Raw genomic sequence first — 20,344 nt, 5'->3', positions numbered from 1 at the left:
AAACTAAAATAATCAAGGAATCTTCTCAAGGTTTATGCCATATTATATTGCCTTCTATTGATATGGCCATAAGACATGCTTCTAAATTATCCACACTGTAGCATTAGGAGGCTTATGCAGATTATCTCTGCATCCTGCAGTGTCATACTGTTGACAGGTGAGTACAGTATCACTGCAAAATGCTGAAGTCTAATTTTGTTATCCCTTGATCAACTGTGACACACAACAAGATTCTGGAGGTTCCTTCATTAAATTGTTTTACATTGATGTATTCGTTATACATTGATGTCAGGATTTATGGTGCAGTGAGTATGTGCTGACTTTTACTATACCGTGCATTTTTATAGAACTTACAGTGCTTGGTTATGATTTTGCTAAATTGTTTTAACTTCTGGTATACATTTAGCTTCCATTTTCATGACTATATATGCAAACCCACTTTATTTAAAGTGTCCAACTAGTTTTTCAGCACACTGCAATTTGCTACATTGCTACTGTTTTGCACATTATGATTGGAGAAAGATGATTTATTATTTAGTGTTTTTGCTTCATTTGTTTTTATTTTGGCAAAGTCTTTAATGTTTGTAGTCTGACAAAGTATTTCTGGTAAAAAAAAAAAAAAAAAAATTGTCAAATAAAATATAGTTGAACTAATATAAGTTGAATGCTTTTATTGTTTTATTTATAGCATCTTGGAATTGCTAATGGAAATTTAAGTGCCTTTTTCTTCAGCTTGAGTTTGCAATTTTGTTTAAATATATTCCCTGATTTCACACAGGCTTCAAATAAATTCTTTTCATAATGCTTCATTTGTGAAACAACTTTTAACACTTTTATAACAACATGAGTTATCTGGCTTCTACTAAATCCTTCAAAAATTTAGTACCATTTTTATTTTACATATATCAGATGTTTTACAATAGCTAGTGTTTGACTTTGTCCAGCATGCACCAACCAAACACTCATTGCACAAACTCTATATAATGGCAAGATCACCCATTTATTAGTGGCATAACAGGCCATTTCTGCTGTTGCTTAAGGGGGAATAATGGGTTTCTGTGTTAGTACTTTTAATGTACAGGCTTAGGATTCACAATGGTTGAATTTTGAAAAAAGTATTTTATGCATAAAGTCTATAAAACTTAAATTCAGAATGAACCCTTTTGCTTTATTTATTTATTTTAGCTTTTATCTGCGATATAGGTATATACTTAAGATATTTTCAAAAGTATTTGTATTAAAAGCCTTTTTATTTAATTAAGAGAATTTTGCAGTTTGAGAGAGACAATGTCAGATTTTTTTCACTTTACCTATATGTATGCTGAGTCAAAAAAATGGAGTAGTTCTATACCTTCCATTCTACTAACCAGATCAAGTGACTAATTCAATTTGCATTTATCATATCTTGAAAATGTGACTTAGGATATATATTAGATTTATATGTAGCATTTTCCTAACAAGTATTTTGACACAAAACTGAACTTTTTTTTTAAATGGCATACTGATTTCTTTTCCATATTTTGATCCTACGCCTCAAATTATGCCCAAGTTTCATAAAAATTGCCTGGGTAGTTTTTAAAAAATTGGGTCTAAAAATTTTTAGCTCCTTAATGATAATTAAATTTGATATGTATTTATATCTGTTCTTTGTTAAACTTAATTCATTCCTTCTTTTAGGATTCAAACTTTAGGTTCTGTCCAAATAAAATTTGCTTATTTTTTGTGATTTATTTTTTAATTTGTATTTTTAAGTAATTTTTGTAAAGTTATTATTTATTTTAATAAAAATATTTGTTTATTAAAAATTTGTTTATTAAAAATATTTTGTTAAAGAATATGCATTTCTAGGTATATTTGCAACTATACTATGCTATACATATTGTATATTACAACTCTACCTAATTTAGTTGTAATGTCTACTGTATATTACAACTATATTAGGTATACTGAAGAATTTGTTATTCAAGATTTCCCAAGATATATCTGAGTTTATATAACAGCACGTTTTCAAATTTGTCATATTTGTAACTAGCAAAAATAATGTCAAATGTGGTTTATGCTCTTTGTCATAATCTTCAATGAATTGCAACTGTTATTTTGAACCTTAAATTTCCAAAAAGTTTTAATAAGGATCATTCATGGGGGCATTTCTTTCTTTTCACTTTTATTAATAATGCCTAATAAATGCTAATGATACATGGAAATATATTTTTAAATTTATAAAGAATATTAATCAAAAGTTTAAAAGTTAAGAAATATTAATAAATCAATTTTTTTTTTTTTTTTTTTTTTGTTTGTTTGTTTCGTTTCAGTTTTCTTAATAGTAAATTTTAAGAGTAATCTTAAGAATAAATTTTCGTAAGAGTAAAGAGTTGCAAACTGCAGAGTTTTGTTTATGCATTAGTATTTAAACTACCAGGCCATAGTGCATTTGAAAGTTCAGTTGCATTTTCTATTATTGTATTCACTTGGTGTTCTTGGAATCTAAGCTAAAGACAGGCTTGTTTTAGTTTGGCTTATTTGATTATAGCTTAGCACTTAAGGGCTCCCTGCTTAAGGGAACAGAGCCTTTGTGAACAATTTTTGAAGGGAAACTGACTCGCATACTCATGGGGAAAACCATAAAATTGGCCATGCAGCCAGCCCATTGGCCGGGTTTCAAACCCCAGATCCAACTACCAGTGCTCAGCAAGCAACTTGGAAAGTTCAGCTGCTAGTGTGCAGCTAAAGATGGGCAGAAAATTGAAAAAAAACATTAAATATATTTAAAGTATCAGCTGGCAAGAATGCTTGAAAAAAATTACGCATATTTAAAATATCAGCTAGTAAGAAATGCTAGTAAGAAACATAATTTTTAAACACAGCTTGTTAAAAATACTGTCAGCAAGATATGATTGTCAGAAGCTCTCTCGACTAAAGATTCAGAACAAAGCCAAGAAAATCACAAAACTAAGAATGTCACAGAAAACAAGCTATTTCAAAAGTGAGTATGGTATCTAGCAAATAAAAAAGGAAGGGTGATTGCTGATATATCTGCAGAATGCCTCAAGAAAGTCATTAAGGTATTTATGTTTTGAGGCAGTAAGGCATTAAGAAAATAAAATATTTATTTAATTATTTTTATTTATTTATTTATTTATTTGTTGAAAATTTAGTCTTTTTGTATGTTATACTATTTAATTTTTGAGATTTAAAAAATGAAAAAGTTGAACGTATTTGGAAATATAGATGATATTTTAAAAATCTAAATGTAGGAGGATAAAAAGGTGTAAAGCAGTAGTAGCACAGTGATGAAACCATGCAAAATTGTCTGTATACATGTCATTCTAAATTAAGATGTAGATAATACAACTTTCTCATTTATATATCTCTTCTGAACAGCCCATTGAAAGGCTTATTAACCACGCTTTATGGTGTTTTATCTTTTATTGCAGAATGCAGTTTTCAAAGGCATCATGGCAAATACTGGGTAACAAAGTGTTCGTCATTATGCCTTTGAAAATCGTAACAAATGCAGAACTTTACAACTTTTGCATCATGCACAACTTTGGAAAGAAATTCTGTTTAAATATATAAATGAAATTAGGAGGGGGGGACACATTTATGAATAAATAGAAATTTCTAAAATAACTATTTGAAGAACTGTAGTTCAAGTACTCAACTCAAATAATTAAAATGAAATTCTAAAATGGAAAAAACTCTAAGAATGAAAACTATGATTAAAAAATGTAATATGAAATAAAAATATATTGGAAGGAAAAACAATATTTTCCCCTACTCAAGGAAAATGAATAGTATAGGTTGCCTTAATAATCCACCAAGTGAATTATTCTTGGCACTAAGTAAAAAAAAAAAAAAAAAAAAAGTGCCAGTCTAAATTTCTGAAATACTCATTAAATTTCACTCCAAATTTTGCAAAATGTCCAATTTTGTCTCAAAATACACATGTTAGAACAATATTGTATACTAATTAATATATATACTAAGTTACACTCTTGACACATAAACAATGCAAGTTGAAGTTTGTCAATCACTCCAATAGAACAGCAAATATAAAACTGTCCCCTCCCCTTTTTTGACTGAATGTAAATAGGCTTATTTTGATCTAGGTTCATATCTTGAGCTTATTAGAAGATAACAAATTTGAACATTTTAAACCTGTGATGGATGCATACATAACAGGACATTTTGCAGCTGCTTTAGTGTACAAGTAAGAAATTATTATCTATATTATTTTGCTTCTTAAATTTTAAGCCATTTTGGAATATATGGCATGATAATTTAACCCTCCGAGCGGCCAGGGTTTTCGCTAAGAAAGCACAAATTTCCCAAAGCTACTATGAGAACAAATGATTTTTTTTTCATTTTAATATAAAAACTCTTCTGCTATTTCATACCTGGATTTGTGTACTTTTGATATGTGGCCTTAATGTCTTTGACATATTTTAATATGCAAGTATATACACGTTCTTCAAAAATTATTCTAGGCTGTATATATACGGCCTTACCGCTTAGAGGGTTAAATTAATAGTTATGTATTTATAAAGGCATTACATATTTTGCATTCAATATACTAATTAAGCATTTTTACATCATGCATTCTATGTTAATAAACATTGTTAGTTATTCAATGACTTTTACTTGTAGGTCATATAATTCTTTGGAGAATGAAAGCCCTTTAGTAATTGTTCAAGAGAATAAACAAGTGCAAAAGATAATTATCCTCTAAAATGCATATATATCAAGTTATCTTTTATACAGTTTTGGGTTTTTGATATTTAGGTTTAGATCATTTGCAAATGCATTATGCAAGTCAAATATAAAGGATGTGATATTTGATGAAGGTCTACTGAAGGTAAAAGCCAAACATACATCAACTGTTGAGAATTTGAACTCGACAAGCTTAATCATTCATTGTACTTGAAAAAAGGAAAGATTTTAAAATACAGAAGATGTTTACCATATGAAATATATGCATGAGGGTATAGAATACTCAGATTTTATTTGCTAAATGAATGCTTACTCAAATGAATCTCTCTTCCCAAAACAACAAAGATAATGAAAGAATTTAACAAATATGCAAATATCAGAGTAATATGTGATACAGAATTGGCAAGAGTTTTTGAAAAGTAACCCAAGTGCCATGAACAGGGTACAATAGAGGTTTGAAGATGTAAATAGAAAATTAAAAGAAAACATTATTAATTATTTATTATTTTCAATTTCTCTAACAAAACAAAACAAAACAAAATGTTACTAATGGGTTGCAAAATAGTTATGAGCTAAGTTAATTAAACCTTTTAAAGTTTTCTGTTGAATGTATTGACTGTTTTAATGGGTGCAAAAATAACAAATGATTTTTTATTAATGTATGTATTCTTTATTTACTTTTAAAGTAACTTTTTCCTTTTCTTATAAATAGAGGGCTAATTAGCTGTGTCAAACATTGTGCAGACTTAGTACGAGATGCAGATAAGCAAGATGCTATTCAAAAGTGCTTTCGTTCCTTGGAATATATATTTAAATTTATAATACAATCTAGAATATTATTTGCCAGGTAAGTTTCAGTAGTTTAGTTGTCTTTTAAATTCTTTTTCTCTGATCTCATTTTCTACCTTTAGCATAGAAAGTTAAAAAATACCGACATACTCAAGGAGTGCATTGATGCAGAATAATGCAACTTTGGAACTGTTTGTCGTATTCTTGGAAGCAATTTTAAGTCATTTAATGTTAGGGAGTAATTGCATTGTGCAAAGAGGCATTGACTGTAACAAAGCATTTTAAATCATAGTTACCATTAAAATAGTATTCTGAGAGATGTGAGTTTATACTTCTGAATAATTTTTGTAATGTAATGAACCGGTTGTGTATAACAGGTATTGCTACTATCACTAACGTGAGATCATACTTTTAAGTTGAACTAATTATATAACATTATGGACCAATTGTGTTATCATACCAAAATAGATCGTGACCTTTACCAAGATATGAAAGTCTAATTCTTCCTGAAAAAGAAGTGATTACATTTTATTTACTGTAAGATTAGCATCATCTTAAGAATATTTAGCAGGTTGTTTTCTCATGGGCAGAAAGCAGCTTCTCATCAGAGCTTGATCCTATGAGGATAGTAACCTAAATAAATCATTTTCTGATAAGTATGAAAAATCAGTTTTAGGGGTATATACTTCATAGTAATGATTCTGTAATATTGCTAAAATTGTTAACCCTTTGCACTCAAGGATTTTTTTTTTTTTTTTTTTTCTCAGGCGAACAAGCCACTGAAGACGATTTTCCGCATATTTAGTGAATTTCTTACACCTAACTTAAAATGATTTCACAGAAATCTAATGGTTCTTTTACGTCTGAAGATACTTGTAGTCTTGTGGCTCTTTCACCTGATACAAACTGTATTTTTTGCGGTATTTCTTCAGAGTCTGTGCTCATTATCCATTCTGAATTTTCTATCTCTTCTGCGAAGTCACTGTCACTTTCACATTCACTGTCTATTACTCTGATTTTTCTCCTTCGTACGCCTCTTAACTTCATCGCTATCTTCATCTCAGGTTTGCTCCTCTCTGTCACCAAGTAATCTATGCACAGACGTAATTTTTCGCACAGATGTTCGATTTTTATATGCACAGACGTTCCTCATTTTTGCTCAAACTGATTCCTTCATTGTATTCCATGCTTATTGGGTTCCATAACTTAAAAAAATAATATTCATATTACAATGATTGTAGAGTTTGAACTAGCGTCGCAGATGCATATATAATAATAAAGCTAAGAAACGTATTAAAGATTAAAGATTGGCAATTGTTTTAAATGCATGCATCGTTAAATATACTCTTAACCAAACCTAATTTAAAACCATTGTTACTGCTCGAAATATTGCTTCAAACCGAATGGTGATCGAGAGTCGCCTCTTAAGTTACTGCATCAAAACAAGTGATGAGGGAGAGTTGCCTCTCGAGTGCAGAGGATTAAATATGCTTTAAAAATCTTCAAAACATTCAATTTCCAATGAAAAATTTTACGGGTTTTAAGTTTTATTTGAATTATTTGTAATTTCAGAGCTAATGGAAAAATATATAAAAAATTTATGAAAACACCGATATGCAGATCAGTGAGAAAAGATCACTGATTTGTAATATGGCAAAGTGCATAATGCTGTCCGTGGGTCTAACTGAACATCAGCATTGTGCATGCCAGATCTTTAAATAACAGGGTAGATATCTCGATCAAAGAAGACCAATAGATAGTAATGTCATGAGTTACTGCATCTCTGGATGTTTGCTACAATTCTGCAAAGCTACAGTATGAAATGAAAGGATTCCTAAATGCTGACTGATTTGAAGTACTTCTGTGCCTTATTAATTTACACAAGCTATTGCAATGGAGAATGTGATACAGTTCTTGAATTGCTATTAAAATTATGCACAGTTTGGAGAGATTTGATTACATCAGTAAGACATTAATTAATCCCTGATATGAATAAGAGACAAAGTTTGGAGCAGAAGTATGTATCTAATCCAGCAAAGAAATTCAGATAGGAGTCCTTTGGCAAAGAAATCGTACTGATTTCCATTCTTAATAGGAAGGGGCCCATTTTAGTGCAACTTTTAAGAACATTAGCATACACTAAATAGTGTAACATATTAAGTTTTTTTACTAGAGGAGCTGAAACTCGCAGTGCAGAGTGAAAAGATACAATTAGGTATAAATCTGCTAAAAGCCTTTTCAGAACAAAAGGAAAGGAATATTTTCCAAATTAATCTTTAATAAAACATGATAAAAGATATACAACCTCTGTTCCAACTAAAATTCCCTAAAGGGATAAACTGATTTTGGCTTTTCCCGCGACGGGGGGGGGGATATAGTTAGAACAGAACTAAACAATGATGTGGTAAGATGTATAGATCCGACACTGTGACGTGTATGATATTTCATATTTGTTTAAATCATGTTTTTTACTGTTTAAATAATCAAAAGACAGCTACTGCAAATTAAATGACTCAACACTTCAGAACGAAGACAACACAACCTCCTAGAGTTGTGATAACACAAGAGGCAGTGCAGCAACGTGGGTGTTAATTTCTATATCCTCCTCTTGCACAGATCTGGCACTGTGTAGTTATCACATTTTCATTCTTTGAAAGACATTCTACAAGGATGCATGTTTACTTGTGATGATGATGTAAAGCAAGCAATGCAGACCTGGTCTTAGGATAACTCATTCTACACGAATGCAGAAGTGATTGAAAGATGTAATGAAGTTGTTAAATAGTTTTTACCTTCTAGTTGTCCTTTATATATTTTTAAAAAATTTTATGTAATTTATATTGTATTATTGTGATGTACTTATAAAATATGCATGTATTTTTTGTCTGCGTAATTAACTATAGTTTGATGCTTCCAAGGATTAAACTAATTTGCAATTTTTTCCTTTGTTGCTCTACAGATTAAAAAAAAATCAATGACTGTTTAATTTTATTATTTTTTTTTAAATTGAAACCTTTTTAAAGGATAAATTTTTTACTTCTACTATTATTACTATGACTACTACCTTATTCAACAAAGGTGAATATCAATTTATATTATATTATTACTTTTTATTTTATATTATTACCTTTTTTATTAATATTATTACTTTTTTATAATCATTTTATTCCATCAAAATGCTTCTATTACAGGGCTACCGGTGATCAGAGTGAAGAAGCTTTCAAAGCTGATCTTTATTCATTATTTAATTCTTTCAACAGGATGTTAGCTATCAATCATGACCTCATAATTTTACCCACACAGGTATTAAATTTGTTTAAATATTTTAATCATGTAAAATACATTTTTCTGTTATATAGTTGTAGCAATATGTATTATTTTCTTTAAATGCTAAGCAGAATTTTTCCTATTACTTTAAGCTATTTTTATGAACTCACGATTAATTAATGCTGCAAAAAAAAGTAGAATATGTGAAATCAGTTAAAATGGAGCAAAGCAAAAGGAAATATATTCATATTTTTATTGTTTAAGTGTTCATGTGTTTAATGAATCTTTGCATCATACCTTGAATGAATTTAAATCCTATGTTTCATCACTGAGGAGCAAAATTAAAAATTTAACATATTACATGTTTAAAAATGCCTTCTTCTTGAAAGGAATTCCGTACTAATTTCCAATGTGATCCTTGTTTCATTACTAAAGATTCTGAAATTCATAGTTTTAAAAATGCAATAGTCTTTTAATATGCAGAAAACATTTAAATAAATGTACCTGGTGAAATTTAGAAAAGCAGATAGGGCTGATAGGTTTGTTCTTATAATAAAATATGAGTAGACATTTTTTAAAATTTTTATTTGTATTTCAAAAATAACATTGTGAATTTTCTTCATGTGTAATACATATATACATCAAATTCCATAAGAAAATATTGTATAAAAGACATTTTTGAAGTTGATGTAATTATCATTTGCTGTAGTGTAATTGACTAATGCATCTAAGTCTTTGCCAACTGATGTGACTATTTAATTCATTAGTCTCTCGTAAGAAATGTGACACTCAAATTTCCATTTTTTTTATCAATTTAAATAATGGTCTTTTTCATTTATATTTTTATTTTCTGTTTTTTAATGCAAGATTTTTATTTATTTATTTATTATATTTTTTCAGATTGCCCTTGTATCCAGTTTTGGCCAAATCTATGTGCAGCTACTTAATGTATTACCTGTCCATGAAGTGGCCAAAATTGTTAAACTTACTATTGATTGCTTACCTCCAGATCCACCTGCTGCCCTAGTCCAAGCAAAACTACAGTGCATTCATGATACTGTTAAAAGTGAAATTTTCCAACATATAGGTAATTTAATGCTTGTAATGATTATTCAGCTTTAGTCTGTAGCTCAGTTCCATTCACTTTTATTGTTCTTATTATTTTTTTCTTTTATAAGCATTGGATGTGCATGTGTAGAAATTGAATTATCACATCATGCTATAAATAAATTTGATTCATCTCTATAACTCTGAAAATATTACTTGAATATCATAGAACAATTTTATTGCTGGATATAAGATTTTAGGCAGATCTAGTTTATGTGTACTCATGGAACCATATATATATATGAATTGCTGTTATTTGTTGGTTGGAAAGAATTGCAATTGCAAGTGCCATTTATTGTCAGCTGCGAGAGCTCGTAAGAAATGGCCTTTGAAATATAAAGTGGCTCATACAAAATGGACTTGTAAGAAATGCATTCTAAACCTGGACCATAGCCTGTATTTTATGATGATACTAAAAGTATTCTTTGAGCATAAGAGAGGATATATATTTTGTCATAAACAGGCAAATCATATACTGTATTCTCTGAGTGAACTCGACATAACTTTTTTTTGTGTGTGATCATGATGAGAGCCATATTGTGGGCTTGGTTATAAGCCCACTTACATTAATGTGATTGTCTGCTGAGTTGGAAGTTATGGAACTCATTTCCATAGGTGTGATGAACTATTGCAATGGGGAATGGGGAAGAGAACACTTTAGTATGGAATGTAAATCATTCTTAGAGAAATGAAGAGAGCAATGTCTCAATCAAGTCAATCTTGTTCGTTATGACAGAGACAGATCTATCCATGTGTTTTATTAGTTCTGTAATAGTGGTATCCTCTTTTCATGGGAATTGCAATTATTTGTTAGTGTTGTTGTAGAAGAACATTGCAGATGCCATTTCTTCTTCAAATACCAGAACTTGCAGAATGTGGTGACTGATTTGTATCATCTGAATTAAATGAATGACCTGTAACTCTCTTTTCACTTGGAAATTTGCAGATAAATGTTTAGGTATTTATTCTTCTAATTGCAAAATTTTCATTAATATTATTGAAAATTTTGAAACATTGTGAGAATTAGCAATCTAAATAAATACCCTAAATATAGAATAGAAATGTATTATTTTGAAAGAATCCTACCTCAAAAAATGGATAGTTTTAATAATAGATAAAATTAAATAATATTCATTTGAATGGAGTTTAAAAAGTGGTCTTTTAAATATATAAAAATAAATACAGTAATTTTCATTGAATTCTTATGGAACATTATGCAACTATTAGGTCATAATTCCACTATAAGAAATGATGGGAAAATGTTAAACATTGTGGAATTTTAACAAAGATATGAGGAAAGCAGAAGCAGTTGACAGAATTGTACTATTTAACTAGCTTGATAGACAATTTGAATTATTTTTTTATATGTAAAATAAAATACTATCCCCAAAATCTAATGAAATGGGTGTAAATTAAAGGTATAATCTATTAATCATGTAAAACTATTTTTTTTATTATTTAAAGTAAAGACCTGCTAATTAGATTAGAATAGAGAAACGAGCTATTGATAACTAGAGTTTCATCATTGGGAAAAAAATATTTTTGGTATTTTAAACTGTAATAGTGAAATATGTCATATAGCAAAATAATAAATTTCTAACAAACAGACAAAACTATTGTATTGCAATTTTTAAGTTGGAAGTTTTCCACCTTTGAATGAATGTAGTAAAAAAATTAATAGGAATATGTGCTATTGCCATAGTAAAAAGGTATTTTATTATTTAATTTTCTATGATTTTATTTGTGTTGGAAATAAAAAAAATATAGAAATAATTATAAAATATATGATATTTGTATATATATATATATGTGTGTGTGTGTGTATTTTTTTTTTTTTTTTTTTTTTTTTTCAGATTCTAGAGTTGAATTATTTGAAGTTTTTACTAGACATATAAAGAAACATATGCAGATGCAGCAAGAGCTGAATATGTGTGCCACAATTTTAGGAGATATGTTGACGTATTTACATCATGAACATGCAAAAAATTCTCAAAAGCATTACACTGGACATATTGTGAACCGAGAAGTGGAGATACTAGTTTTAGTTCTGCTTGAGACTTTAATATACAGTGTGAAAGATCTTGACAGATCATCCCCTGTTGCGGTATAACCATTTTTTAAACTTCATTGATAGCATCAATTGTTATGTCTGTGTTTACTCAATATAACTGCAGATTTAGTCAAGGCTGTCTTCATGTAAATTTGCATTCTTTAAATTAATGCATAATGATTCCGTTTTCTTTTTAAAATGCTGTTCATCGAGAAAATTAAGAATATTGTAAAATTTCCACTTTTTTGTTTTTCTAATTTGAAAAAACATTGTGTAATACATTTACAAACACAGAATGACAAGTAATTGTTGAAATGAAAGGACAACTTAAAGTTTAACTTCAAAATGTTCCATGCCACTTTCTTATTTTAGTTGCATAAACAATGTGAAAATAATTATATCTGTGTTCTACATGCCTCAACATATCCTTTGTTATAGTTTTTACAAGAATAAGTACAGTAAGGCATCGATTTTGCCAGATTGAAAGTATATTTTATATGAAGATATCATTAAGGGACAATTACGGGAAGAATTACATGATATAAGGCCTAAGATTTGGAGATCAGGAAGGTCAATGATGGAACATTAAATCCTTTGAGTACCTAAAGACTGATCTTTAGAACTTTGTTTAACCTACTGATTCAGCACGTCATTAAAAAAAAAAAAAAAAAAATTCATAACATTTTATTGACATTATAAACCTAAAAAAAGGATACAGTTCAAAGTCCAAAATCTGAATGTCCAATATCCGGGGGGAAAAAAAAAAAAGATATTCTTTATGAATGTGCATTTGATATTTTTTCATTTTTCATAATAAAACATTGGAAAGTTTTGATTGTTAATTTCACTTCAGCATTAAATAAAGTGTCTCCATATTGAAGACTGATTTATTAGCATAAATCTCTATGATCAATGATTTGGCTATAGCTGCGTTTTTACTTGGAATATAGCTCAAAAACCAAAGAGTTCCTCATTAGAACATTGTTAATTTTGCATTTAGCCAAAAATTTATATCCCTAAGGCCAGCCTGGTAAAACATTATTTATTATTTTTTGCTTTCATCATGTCATGGCTATCAACACTGGGCAGCTTAATGACTGTCACAGTGATGTCTAAACAGTTTTTTTTTTTATTATATATAGTATATATATTAGTAACTGAATATCAAAGAGCATGGTAACCTTTTATGTTGACATTATGCTTAGTGATGATTACAGACTTGAGTTAACTGTGCTGCATGTTGAATATGTTGGCATGGAGAAATCTAACAGAAATTTCTTTTCATATGCTAAAAATGGATTTTGTAAATTATATGCATAGACCAAAATATTACACTTGGTGCTTTTTGAATTAAGAATAACTTATTTATTCTGATAAGCCCAAGACTGGTACCTTAGCTGGTGGGGCCCCAGAATTTAGAGAAGCATGGAACAACAAAATTATGGGATGGCAAAATCTTTAAAATTTAGGAAAGACACTGGGACACAAAATGTAGAGGGTTGACAAAATTTTTTTAATTTAGCAGCAGAAGTTAGAACAAGCAGAGAGTGCACCAGGCTGCAAAATATCTAGCACCATTCCTAGATAAACCTTATGTATATGAGGGAATTTATTTATTCCAGACTCTGATAAGCTTTGTGTGTGAGGGAAATAAGTATTTGTATAATATATAACTAAACTAATATAATTCTGACATAAGTTTATCAAAGTGTGATAGAAGCAAGGCAAAATTTAGTGGAACAACAACGTCTTTAGTCACCAGTCTCATGATACATTGCCAGTAGTGTATAGCAGATGCTAGCTAAGCTTTATGATGATAACTGTGAATATGAATGTTTTTAGAGTTGCAAACAGATGCTAAATTTTCCAGTTAACCCTCAGAGCGTTATAACTGGGTTTAGGCGGTCAAGACTGCCTACCTCGAAAGCATTACGGACGCTTCTAGGCGCTCACTGGAAAAGTGTTCGAAAGCGTTACTGACGGTTCTAGGCGGTCAGTGGTGAAGACCTCGAAAGCGTTATGACTGCCTTAAAGCGGCCGTGCAGATGTCTCCTGCCCCCCTTATTTCTGGAACCCTGGAGATCTCTAAATGACAGTTCTCAGTAGGAGGCAAAGAGGGTTGCTCTTTTTTGTTTTAGACCGCTATGTTTAATCGCCAAGAAAACGCTTGAACATGTAGTGGTTTATAAACAACAAACAAACGTGGACATTCTTCGCAAAATAAAAAAGTAGCATGTAAGCATGTTTTTTCAATACTCTCTTTAAACAGATAACATTTTCATAAAATATCCTTTAGTTTTTAAATTGAATGTTCAGAAATATGCGAAATGCTCGTGAATTCAATTAAAAAATGGCATTAGGAAATATTTAAACAAATTTACTTATGGATATATAGATACATAATTAAAACCGACAAGTTATAAGTTTTAATTATTCGAGCGATGCATTTAATTTAATACTGCATTTAATATGAGTTATATATAATTACATGTAAAGAATAACATAATTAAGCAATAATTCAAATAAAAATTAGCCATCAACAGTAATTTATAATAAGCGTGTTTTGAACGGGTTTATGAAGCATAATCTAATTTGATAGTAAAAATAATAATGGCGAATTATTTATTCATTTTGGAACAATATTCGTCGCTTATACTGATTTGATGAAGTTCTGTTCAAATTCATTTCAAATATATTCCAAATCTTTTTATGTACATTGATTTCAATGCGATTTTTATTAGAAAAAATTCAATGAGTTTGATTTTCTTACATAATTGTAATTACATTGTTCAACGCAAAATAACTACAAGCAGAAAGGCAAAGTTGTGTTAAAATTTCTGTATTTTGCTGTATAAATTATTAAAATAACCAACCTACAGCCTAATAACTGAATGTCCGAAATATAACCCACAACATTTCTAAAAGTAACAAATTTCAGTTAAAATAACCGCAATAAATAAATAAAACGAAATACTATTAAGAAAAGAAGCATGAAAATTTACTTTTTTATGTTTGCTTACTATATTTTTAGTCTAAAGGGGCAATTTGCCCTGAAGGACTTTTAATTTCGCTTTGGCATTTTTCATTGAAAACTATAAACGGCGAATCACTTTTCAAATAGTTGCCACTAAATATTATCGCTCTGTATTATACTTAAAGAAATTAAATAATGAAGACTCTGCATGAATATATTTATGTTTCTCGCATTGTAATAAAACAACGGTACCTAGAGCTATCAAAATTTAAATAACGTGATCTTCCATACAATATGGGCATGTGGAAGCCCTAATTTGAATTTGAAATTTGTTTTATTATCGATTTCATATTTTATAACACTTCACCGAATTTTTAATTAAAAAACTAAACGATTTCAAAGTGAGTAATGTCAATACCGTACGAAAAAAATCTCATTTTTATCTCCAGCGCGAGAGACTCTAAGATACCCTCATTTTAAAATAATTTTGAGATATTGCTGTTGAACTGAACTTTATGGTTTGAGTACGCAGAACATGATATTTAATTAGGTAATACACAAAATGTTAAAAACGCTCCTTTGGATGTAGTTTAAAATCTGAAAACTTTCATATTTTTATTTATTAGTCCAAAGGAGCGTATTAGTATTTAAAACAATAGTGCTTGAGAGACTATTGTTTTAAATACTAATACTGTTTCGTTTTTGCGATTTTGCATTGAATCACTACAAACGGCGAATCACTTTTCAGACTGTTGCCACCAAGTGTTAGAGTCCGGCATTACATTTGAAGTAATTAAATAATGAAAATCTTTGTAAATGTGTGTATATTTCTCGCATTGTGATAAAAAAAAGGTCTGAAAAAAGGCCATCCAAGTTTGAATGACGTAATCCTCCTACGAATATGGGCATATGGAAAATCAAGTTTGAAATTTGGAATTTGTTTTATTATCTATTTCATATTTTGTGAAACTTTAACGAATTTTTGAGTAACAAACTCAACGATTTCAAAGCAAGCAATAGCAACACTCTACAGGGGTGGAAACCTTTTTATCTCCACCGTGCGGAATTGTGTACCAGAAATTCTAAATATATGCTCATTTTAAAATTAATTATCGACATTGCTATTGAACTGAATTTTATGGTGGATCTAGGCATTACTGACGTGCAAAGAACATGATATTTAATAAATAAAGGTACTACACAAAACGTTAAAGAAATGTCCTTTTGGACGTAATTTAAAATCCGAAACCTATCAGATTTTTTTAAATAATTTTTATTGTTTTTTGAATGTATGTTGTTGGTGAATGACACAGTAGTCGTGTATAATCTGAATATGTAATAATTATTTGTGCTATTTTTTATTTGAAATGCATAGAATTCTCTAAAATAGTAGCATTCTTAGATTGAATATTGTCTAAGCAGGTGCAATGATATTTTAACTTCATTACCATATCAAATACAGTTTCTTTTTAATTTAAAAACTTCATCAGCGGTCTGAAGCACCTTTTTGAATCATAGGATGAGTTTTAATAAAATTTATAGTAGTCCGAATTTTTATAAGTATTCAGAATTACTGAAATATAAAAAGCTAAACTTTTCAGAATTTCTTTATCAAAGTATTACACCTTAGGCCAGCAAGACCTGATTAGTAAAATCTGGAAAAGGATCTATGATTGTTTAGTAAGAAGTAAAAAAAAAGTACTCTAGGTCTAAGCAGTAAAAAAAAGCTTGTCCCTCTATCAAAAATTGTCACGTATGTTAGAAAAGATTTTGCAAGACATTAATATTTTAGCTCAAACATGATTTTTTTTTAAATTTAGTCTCTTGTTTTGGAGATGGTGTTCAAGCATTTTACAATAATTTTATTTTCACATGTGCAGAATTTTTATATTTTTTATTGATCGCTGTATTTTTAACTTCCATAGCATAAATTAAAGAAATACACATAGTAACTTCAGCCATAAACAGATGACTTAAGAGAAATTTGTTTTGACATAGTATGCGAAAGACTAAATAAATATTAAATGCTTTTGCATTTATATTACATGACAGTAATTAGAAAACAATAACTGTAGATGTGCAAAAAACCTGTACTTATAACCTTCTGTATTTTTAAAGAAAGTACAAAATAGTTCAGAACAGCAGATGGCTTTGAGATCATTCAGTAATGTCATCGTAAGTATATTCTCTTCACGTTTCGGAAGAACTGCAGTAGTTCAGATTTGTCGTAAAAGAGTAATTACACCCCTGGGGATTGGCGTACTTATGGAACGGAAAATCAAGCTTTGAAACATACTTATACAAAAGTCCTACCTTTTCTTCGACAGATAAATGACAGATGTGATAATTTGAACACATGCTTTCAATCAGTTGTTTCCTTCTAACAAAGCATCTTGCACGGCTAGCAGGATCCTAGCAAAGTCTTGTAATAGTCTCTTGTTTTAAATATACTGTGTTCGAACTCAAATTCAAAGACAGACATTTAAAGATTTTATTAATGCTTTTTTTTTTTTTTTTTTATATTCGACGATTCAATATTTGTTTAAGAAATAAACACATAAATAAACTTGCATAGCAGATCAAAATTATGTTGCTGTGGAAATGTTTCATCAACAGTTATTAGTAGTTATAACAGCATAACTAAATAAGCCCATTTCGAAATATGGATGATATTAATTCAGAAGTCAAACAACAAAAATCAGCGTTAATTTACAAAACTTTCACAGGACTAGTTTCGATGGTTTTACCGAACCATCATCTTCAGCTGCAAAACCGCAAATGAACAAGATAGGAAATAATGTTTAGATAAGATAAGAAAGCCTGGACAAGAATAAGCAAGTGGCGCCATCTGTTGGCGAAACCAGAACTAAAACATAATTTCTCTAAAAGCCGAAGGCAAATTTGGATTGGAATTAGGATCGTTAACTAGAACAGAAAGATTTTTATGAATGTGAAATGCCTCTAGAAAATCCAGTTCTCCAATGGAAGATGTTTTTTGAATAATTTTGGCAGCAGAAAAATTGAAAGTGTGATTTTCGGACCAACAATGTTGAGCAACAGAAGACTTCTGTGTTTCCTTTTTTCTAACATATGCCTCATGTTCTTTGACGCGAAATTTTAAGGCTCTCTTAGTTTGGCCAATGTAAATTAAACCGCACTGGCAAGGAATCCTATAAATACCCCAGGAATTCATATCCGGAATGGGGTCCTTGAGTATAGAAGTTGGAATTTTATTGATGGGAGAGTAAACAACCCGAAAGTTAAATTTCTGCAAAATATGTGCAACTTTATAGCTAATTGATGGAAAGAAGGGAATGACAACAGAATTTTTATAATCTCCTAAAATAAGAGTGTGGCTTTTAGTGTGTTGAGATGAGAATTTTTTAACTGCTTGATTAATAATGTTGGGTGAAAAGCCCCTGTCAATAGCTATTGCTTTTAAATAATTTAGTTCTTCATCAAGGGCTAGTTTGGAGGAGCAAACTTGAAGAGCACGGAAAACATAGGAATAAAATGAAGCTAACTTTTGTTTAGTCGGATGACATGATTTAAAGTGTGGTGGAAGGCAAACCGATGAAGGTTTACGGTAAACTGTAGTACTGAAGTTGGATGTGTTACATGTGACCAGAATGTCGAGAAACGGAAGAGAATTGCAAGTCTCAAGTTCAAAAGTGAACTGTATAGCAGGATCAATAGAATTCATTGTTGAAAGAACTCTATTTAAATCATCTTTATTACCTTCAAACAGGGTAAAAGTATCGTCTACGTAGCGGAACCATGCCGGGAAGTTTAAAGTTTCAAACAATTTTGATTCATAATAATGCATGTAGATATCAGCCAGGATGGGACTGAGGGGGCTTCCCATGGCTAATCCCTCAGTTTGCTTGTAATATTTATTTTGGAAAACAAAATGTGTTTGTTTCAAACAGAGTTGGGTGAGAGAAATTAGCTCATCAATTTCAATGCAAGAGAAATGAAATTCGCGAAGTCTGGTTTCTAGACATCTTAATGCACCCTCCACTGGGACATTGGTGAATAATGATTTTACATCAAAAGAAACCATGAGTAAATTACGAGGAGAAATGTTTTTAACCTTTTTTACAAACTCTATTGAATTTTTTATGGTGTAAATGTTATTGTCTAATAGAGTGGAAAATCTAGAAACTAAATATTTAGCTAATGGATACGAGGCAGTACCTAAATTTGATACAATAGGGCGGAAAGGAATACCACTTTTATTAATTTTGGGAAGAGCATATAATCTGGCACAATTCGCAACAGATGGGATAAGCGAATGTTTTAAGTTGCTTGAAATGATTTGCGAAGATTTGATCGCAGTTTTTATTTTGGATAAGTCCGAAGGTGAAGGATCTTTAGGGATCGGATTATATGGTCCTTCGTTTAAGAGTTTAGTGACACCATCGATGTAAGTGTTCTTATCCATGACGACTATCTGGCCACCTTTGTCGGCCTTTGAAATGACAATATCCGGGTTAGAATGAATCTCGCGCATTGTAGCTCTTTCTCTCGCAGTCAGATTTGTTTCAAAGGTTTATTATTGAATTTCACATTATGAGCGATAAGATGCCTAATCATTTCTTTCTGTGAATCTGAAACTTTACTGAACTTTACTTTACTGAACTGGATGATATTGCATTCATTATTTTTAATCTGAAATAATAGCAAGTTGTTATTACTAGATAAAATGGGTTAAAATAAGCTGACACATTATAAGAAATTTTTTTTAAATGAAAATTGGATTCACTTTCTTTCACATAATTTCTGACCAGTTCTTCCAAAATATTTTAAAGCTTACTTTACTACATAATAGAAATGTCTCCACGTTCGTTGTTTTTAGTTAGTAATTTTAATTGGGGCTGTTATATAAGAAGGCTATTTATCGTTGTTGTTGTGTTATAGTACTTATTTTATTGTATAATGCAAATTTTGATCAATTGGTTAATTTTATAACATATAAAGGAACTTCAAAAAGAACAAAAGTAATTTCCACCATTATAATATGTCCTTAAATGGTTCCCAATAAAAACATAGTCAACTAAGTAGTATACTACATTATATTAATTAATTTACTAACCAAATATCAAAAACATTTCAAATTCGAAATCCATCTTTTTACTAAGTACTTTTTGCAAAGTAACAAAAATTCTAATCCCTTTGTTGTTTAAATTAAAGATAAACAAAAAAAAAAATTTATTTTTTTTTCCATGAAATGCTAATTTATGTTATTTGATAAAAACTGGGAAGTGCAAAATCAAAATCCTGGCGAAATACATATATTTATGAATGAACACAGCACACAAACATTTCTTCACCCTAAGCACGAACACAAATAATATTTTAAACAGCTTAAAATGAATCCACTTTCAAAGTATTTAATAGATATTTAATTGATAATAGTATTTAATTGATAGATAATGACAGCTGAA

The 20,344-nt window shown here is 29.8% G+C and overlaps 1 protein-coding gene across 2 annotated transcripts in view; it reads left to right on the top strand.

Annotated features, from left to right (window-relative positions):
* Nucleotides 1-20,344, top strand: part of spg (dedicator of cytokinesis spg) — a 267,982-nt gene that overhangs the window by 154,751 nt on the left and 92,887 nt on the right. For both annotated transcript variants that reach the window (XM_035372971.2, XM_085813220.1), the window contains 5 exons: nucleotides 4,110-4,210; nucleotides 5,423-5,557; nucleotides 8,691-8,802; nucleotides 9,667-9,853; nucleotides 11,727-11,977. In XM_035372971.2, the coding sequence (XP_035228862.2) occupies nucleotides 4,110-4,210; nucleotides 5,423-5,557; nucleotides 8,691-8,802; nucleotides 9,667-9,853; nucleotides 11,727-11,977 (786 nt within the window). The remainder of the gene's footprint in view (nucleotides 1-4,109; nucleotides 4,211-5,422; nucleotides 5,558-8,690; nucleotides 8,803-9,666; nucleotides 9,854-11,726; nucleotides 11,978-20,344) is intronic.

Source organism: Stegodyphus dumicola, chromosome 3 (genome assembly GCF_044657685.1).
Source record: "Stegodyphus dumicola isolate Sdum_Otavi_A_Nest chromosome 3, ASM4465768v1".
NCBI classification, from domain to species: domain Eukaryota; kingdom Metazoa; phylum Arthropoda; class Arachnida; order Araneae; family Eresidae; genus Stegodyphus; species Stegodyphus dumicola.
Note: the sequence above shows the minus strand (reverse complement) of the source record. Positions and strands in the feature narration are given on the sequence as shown.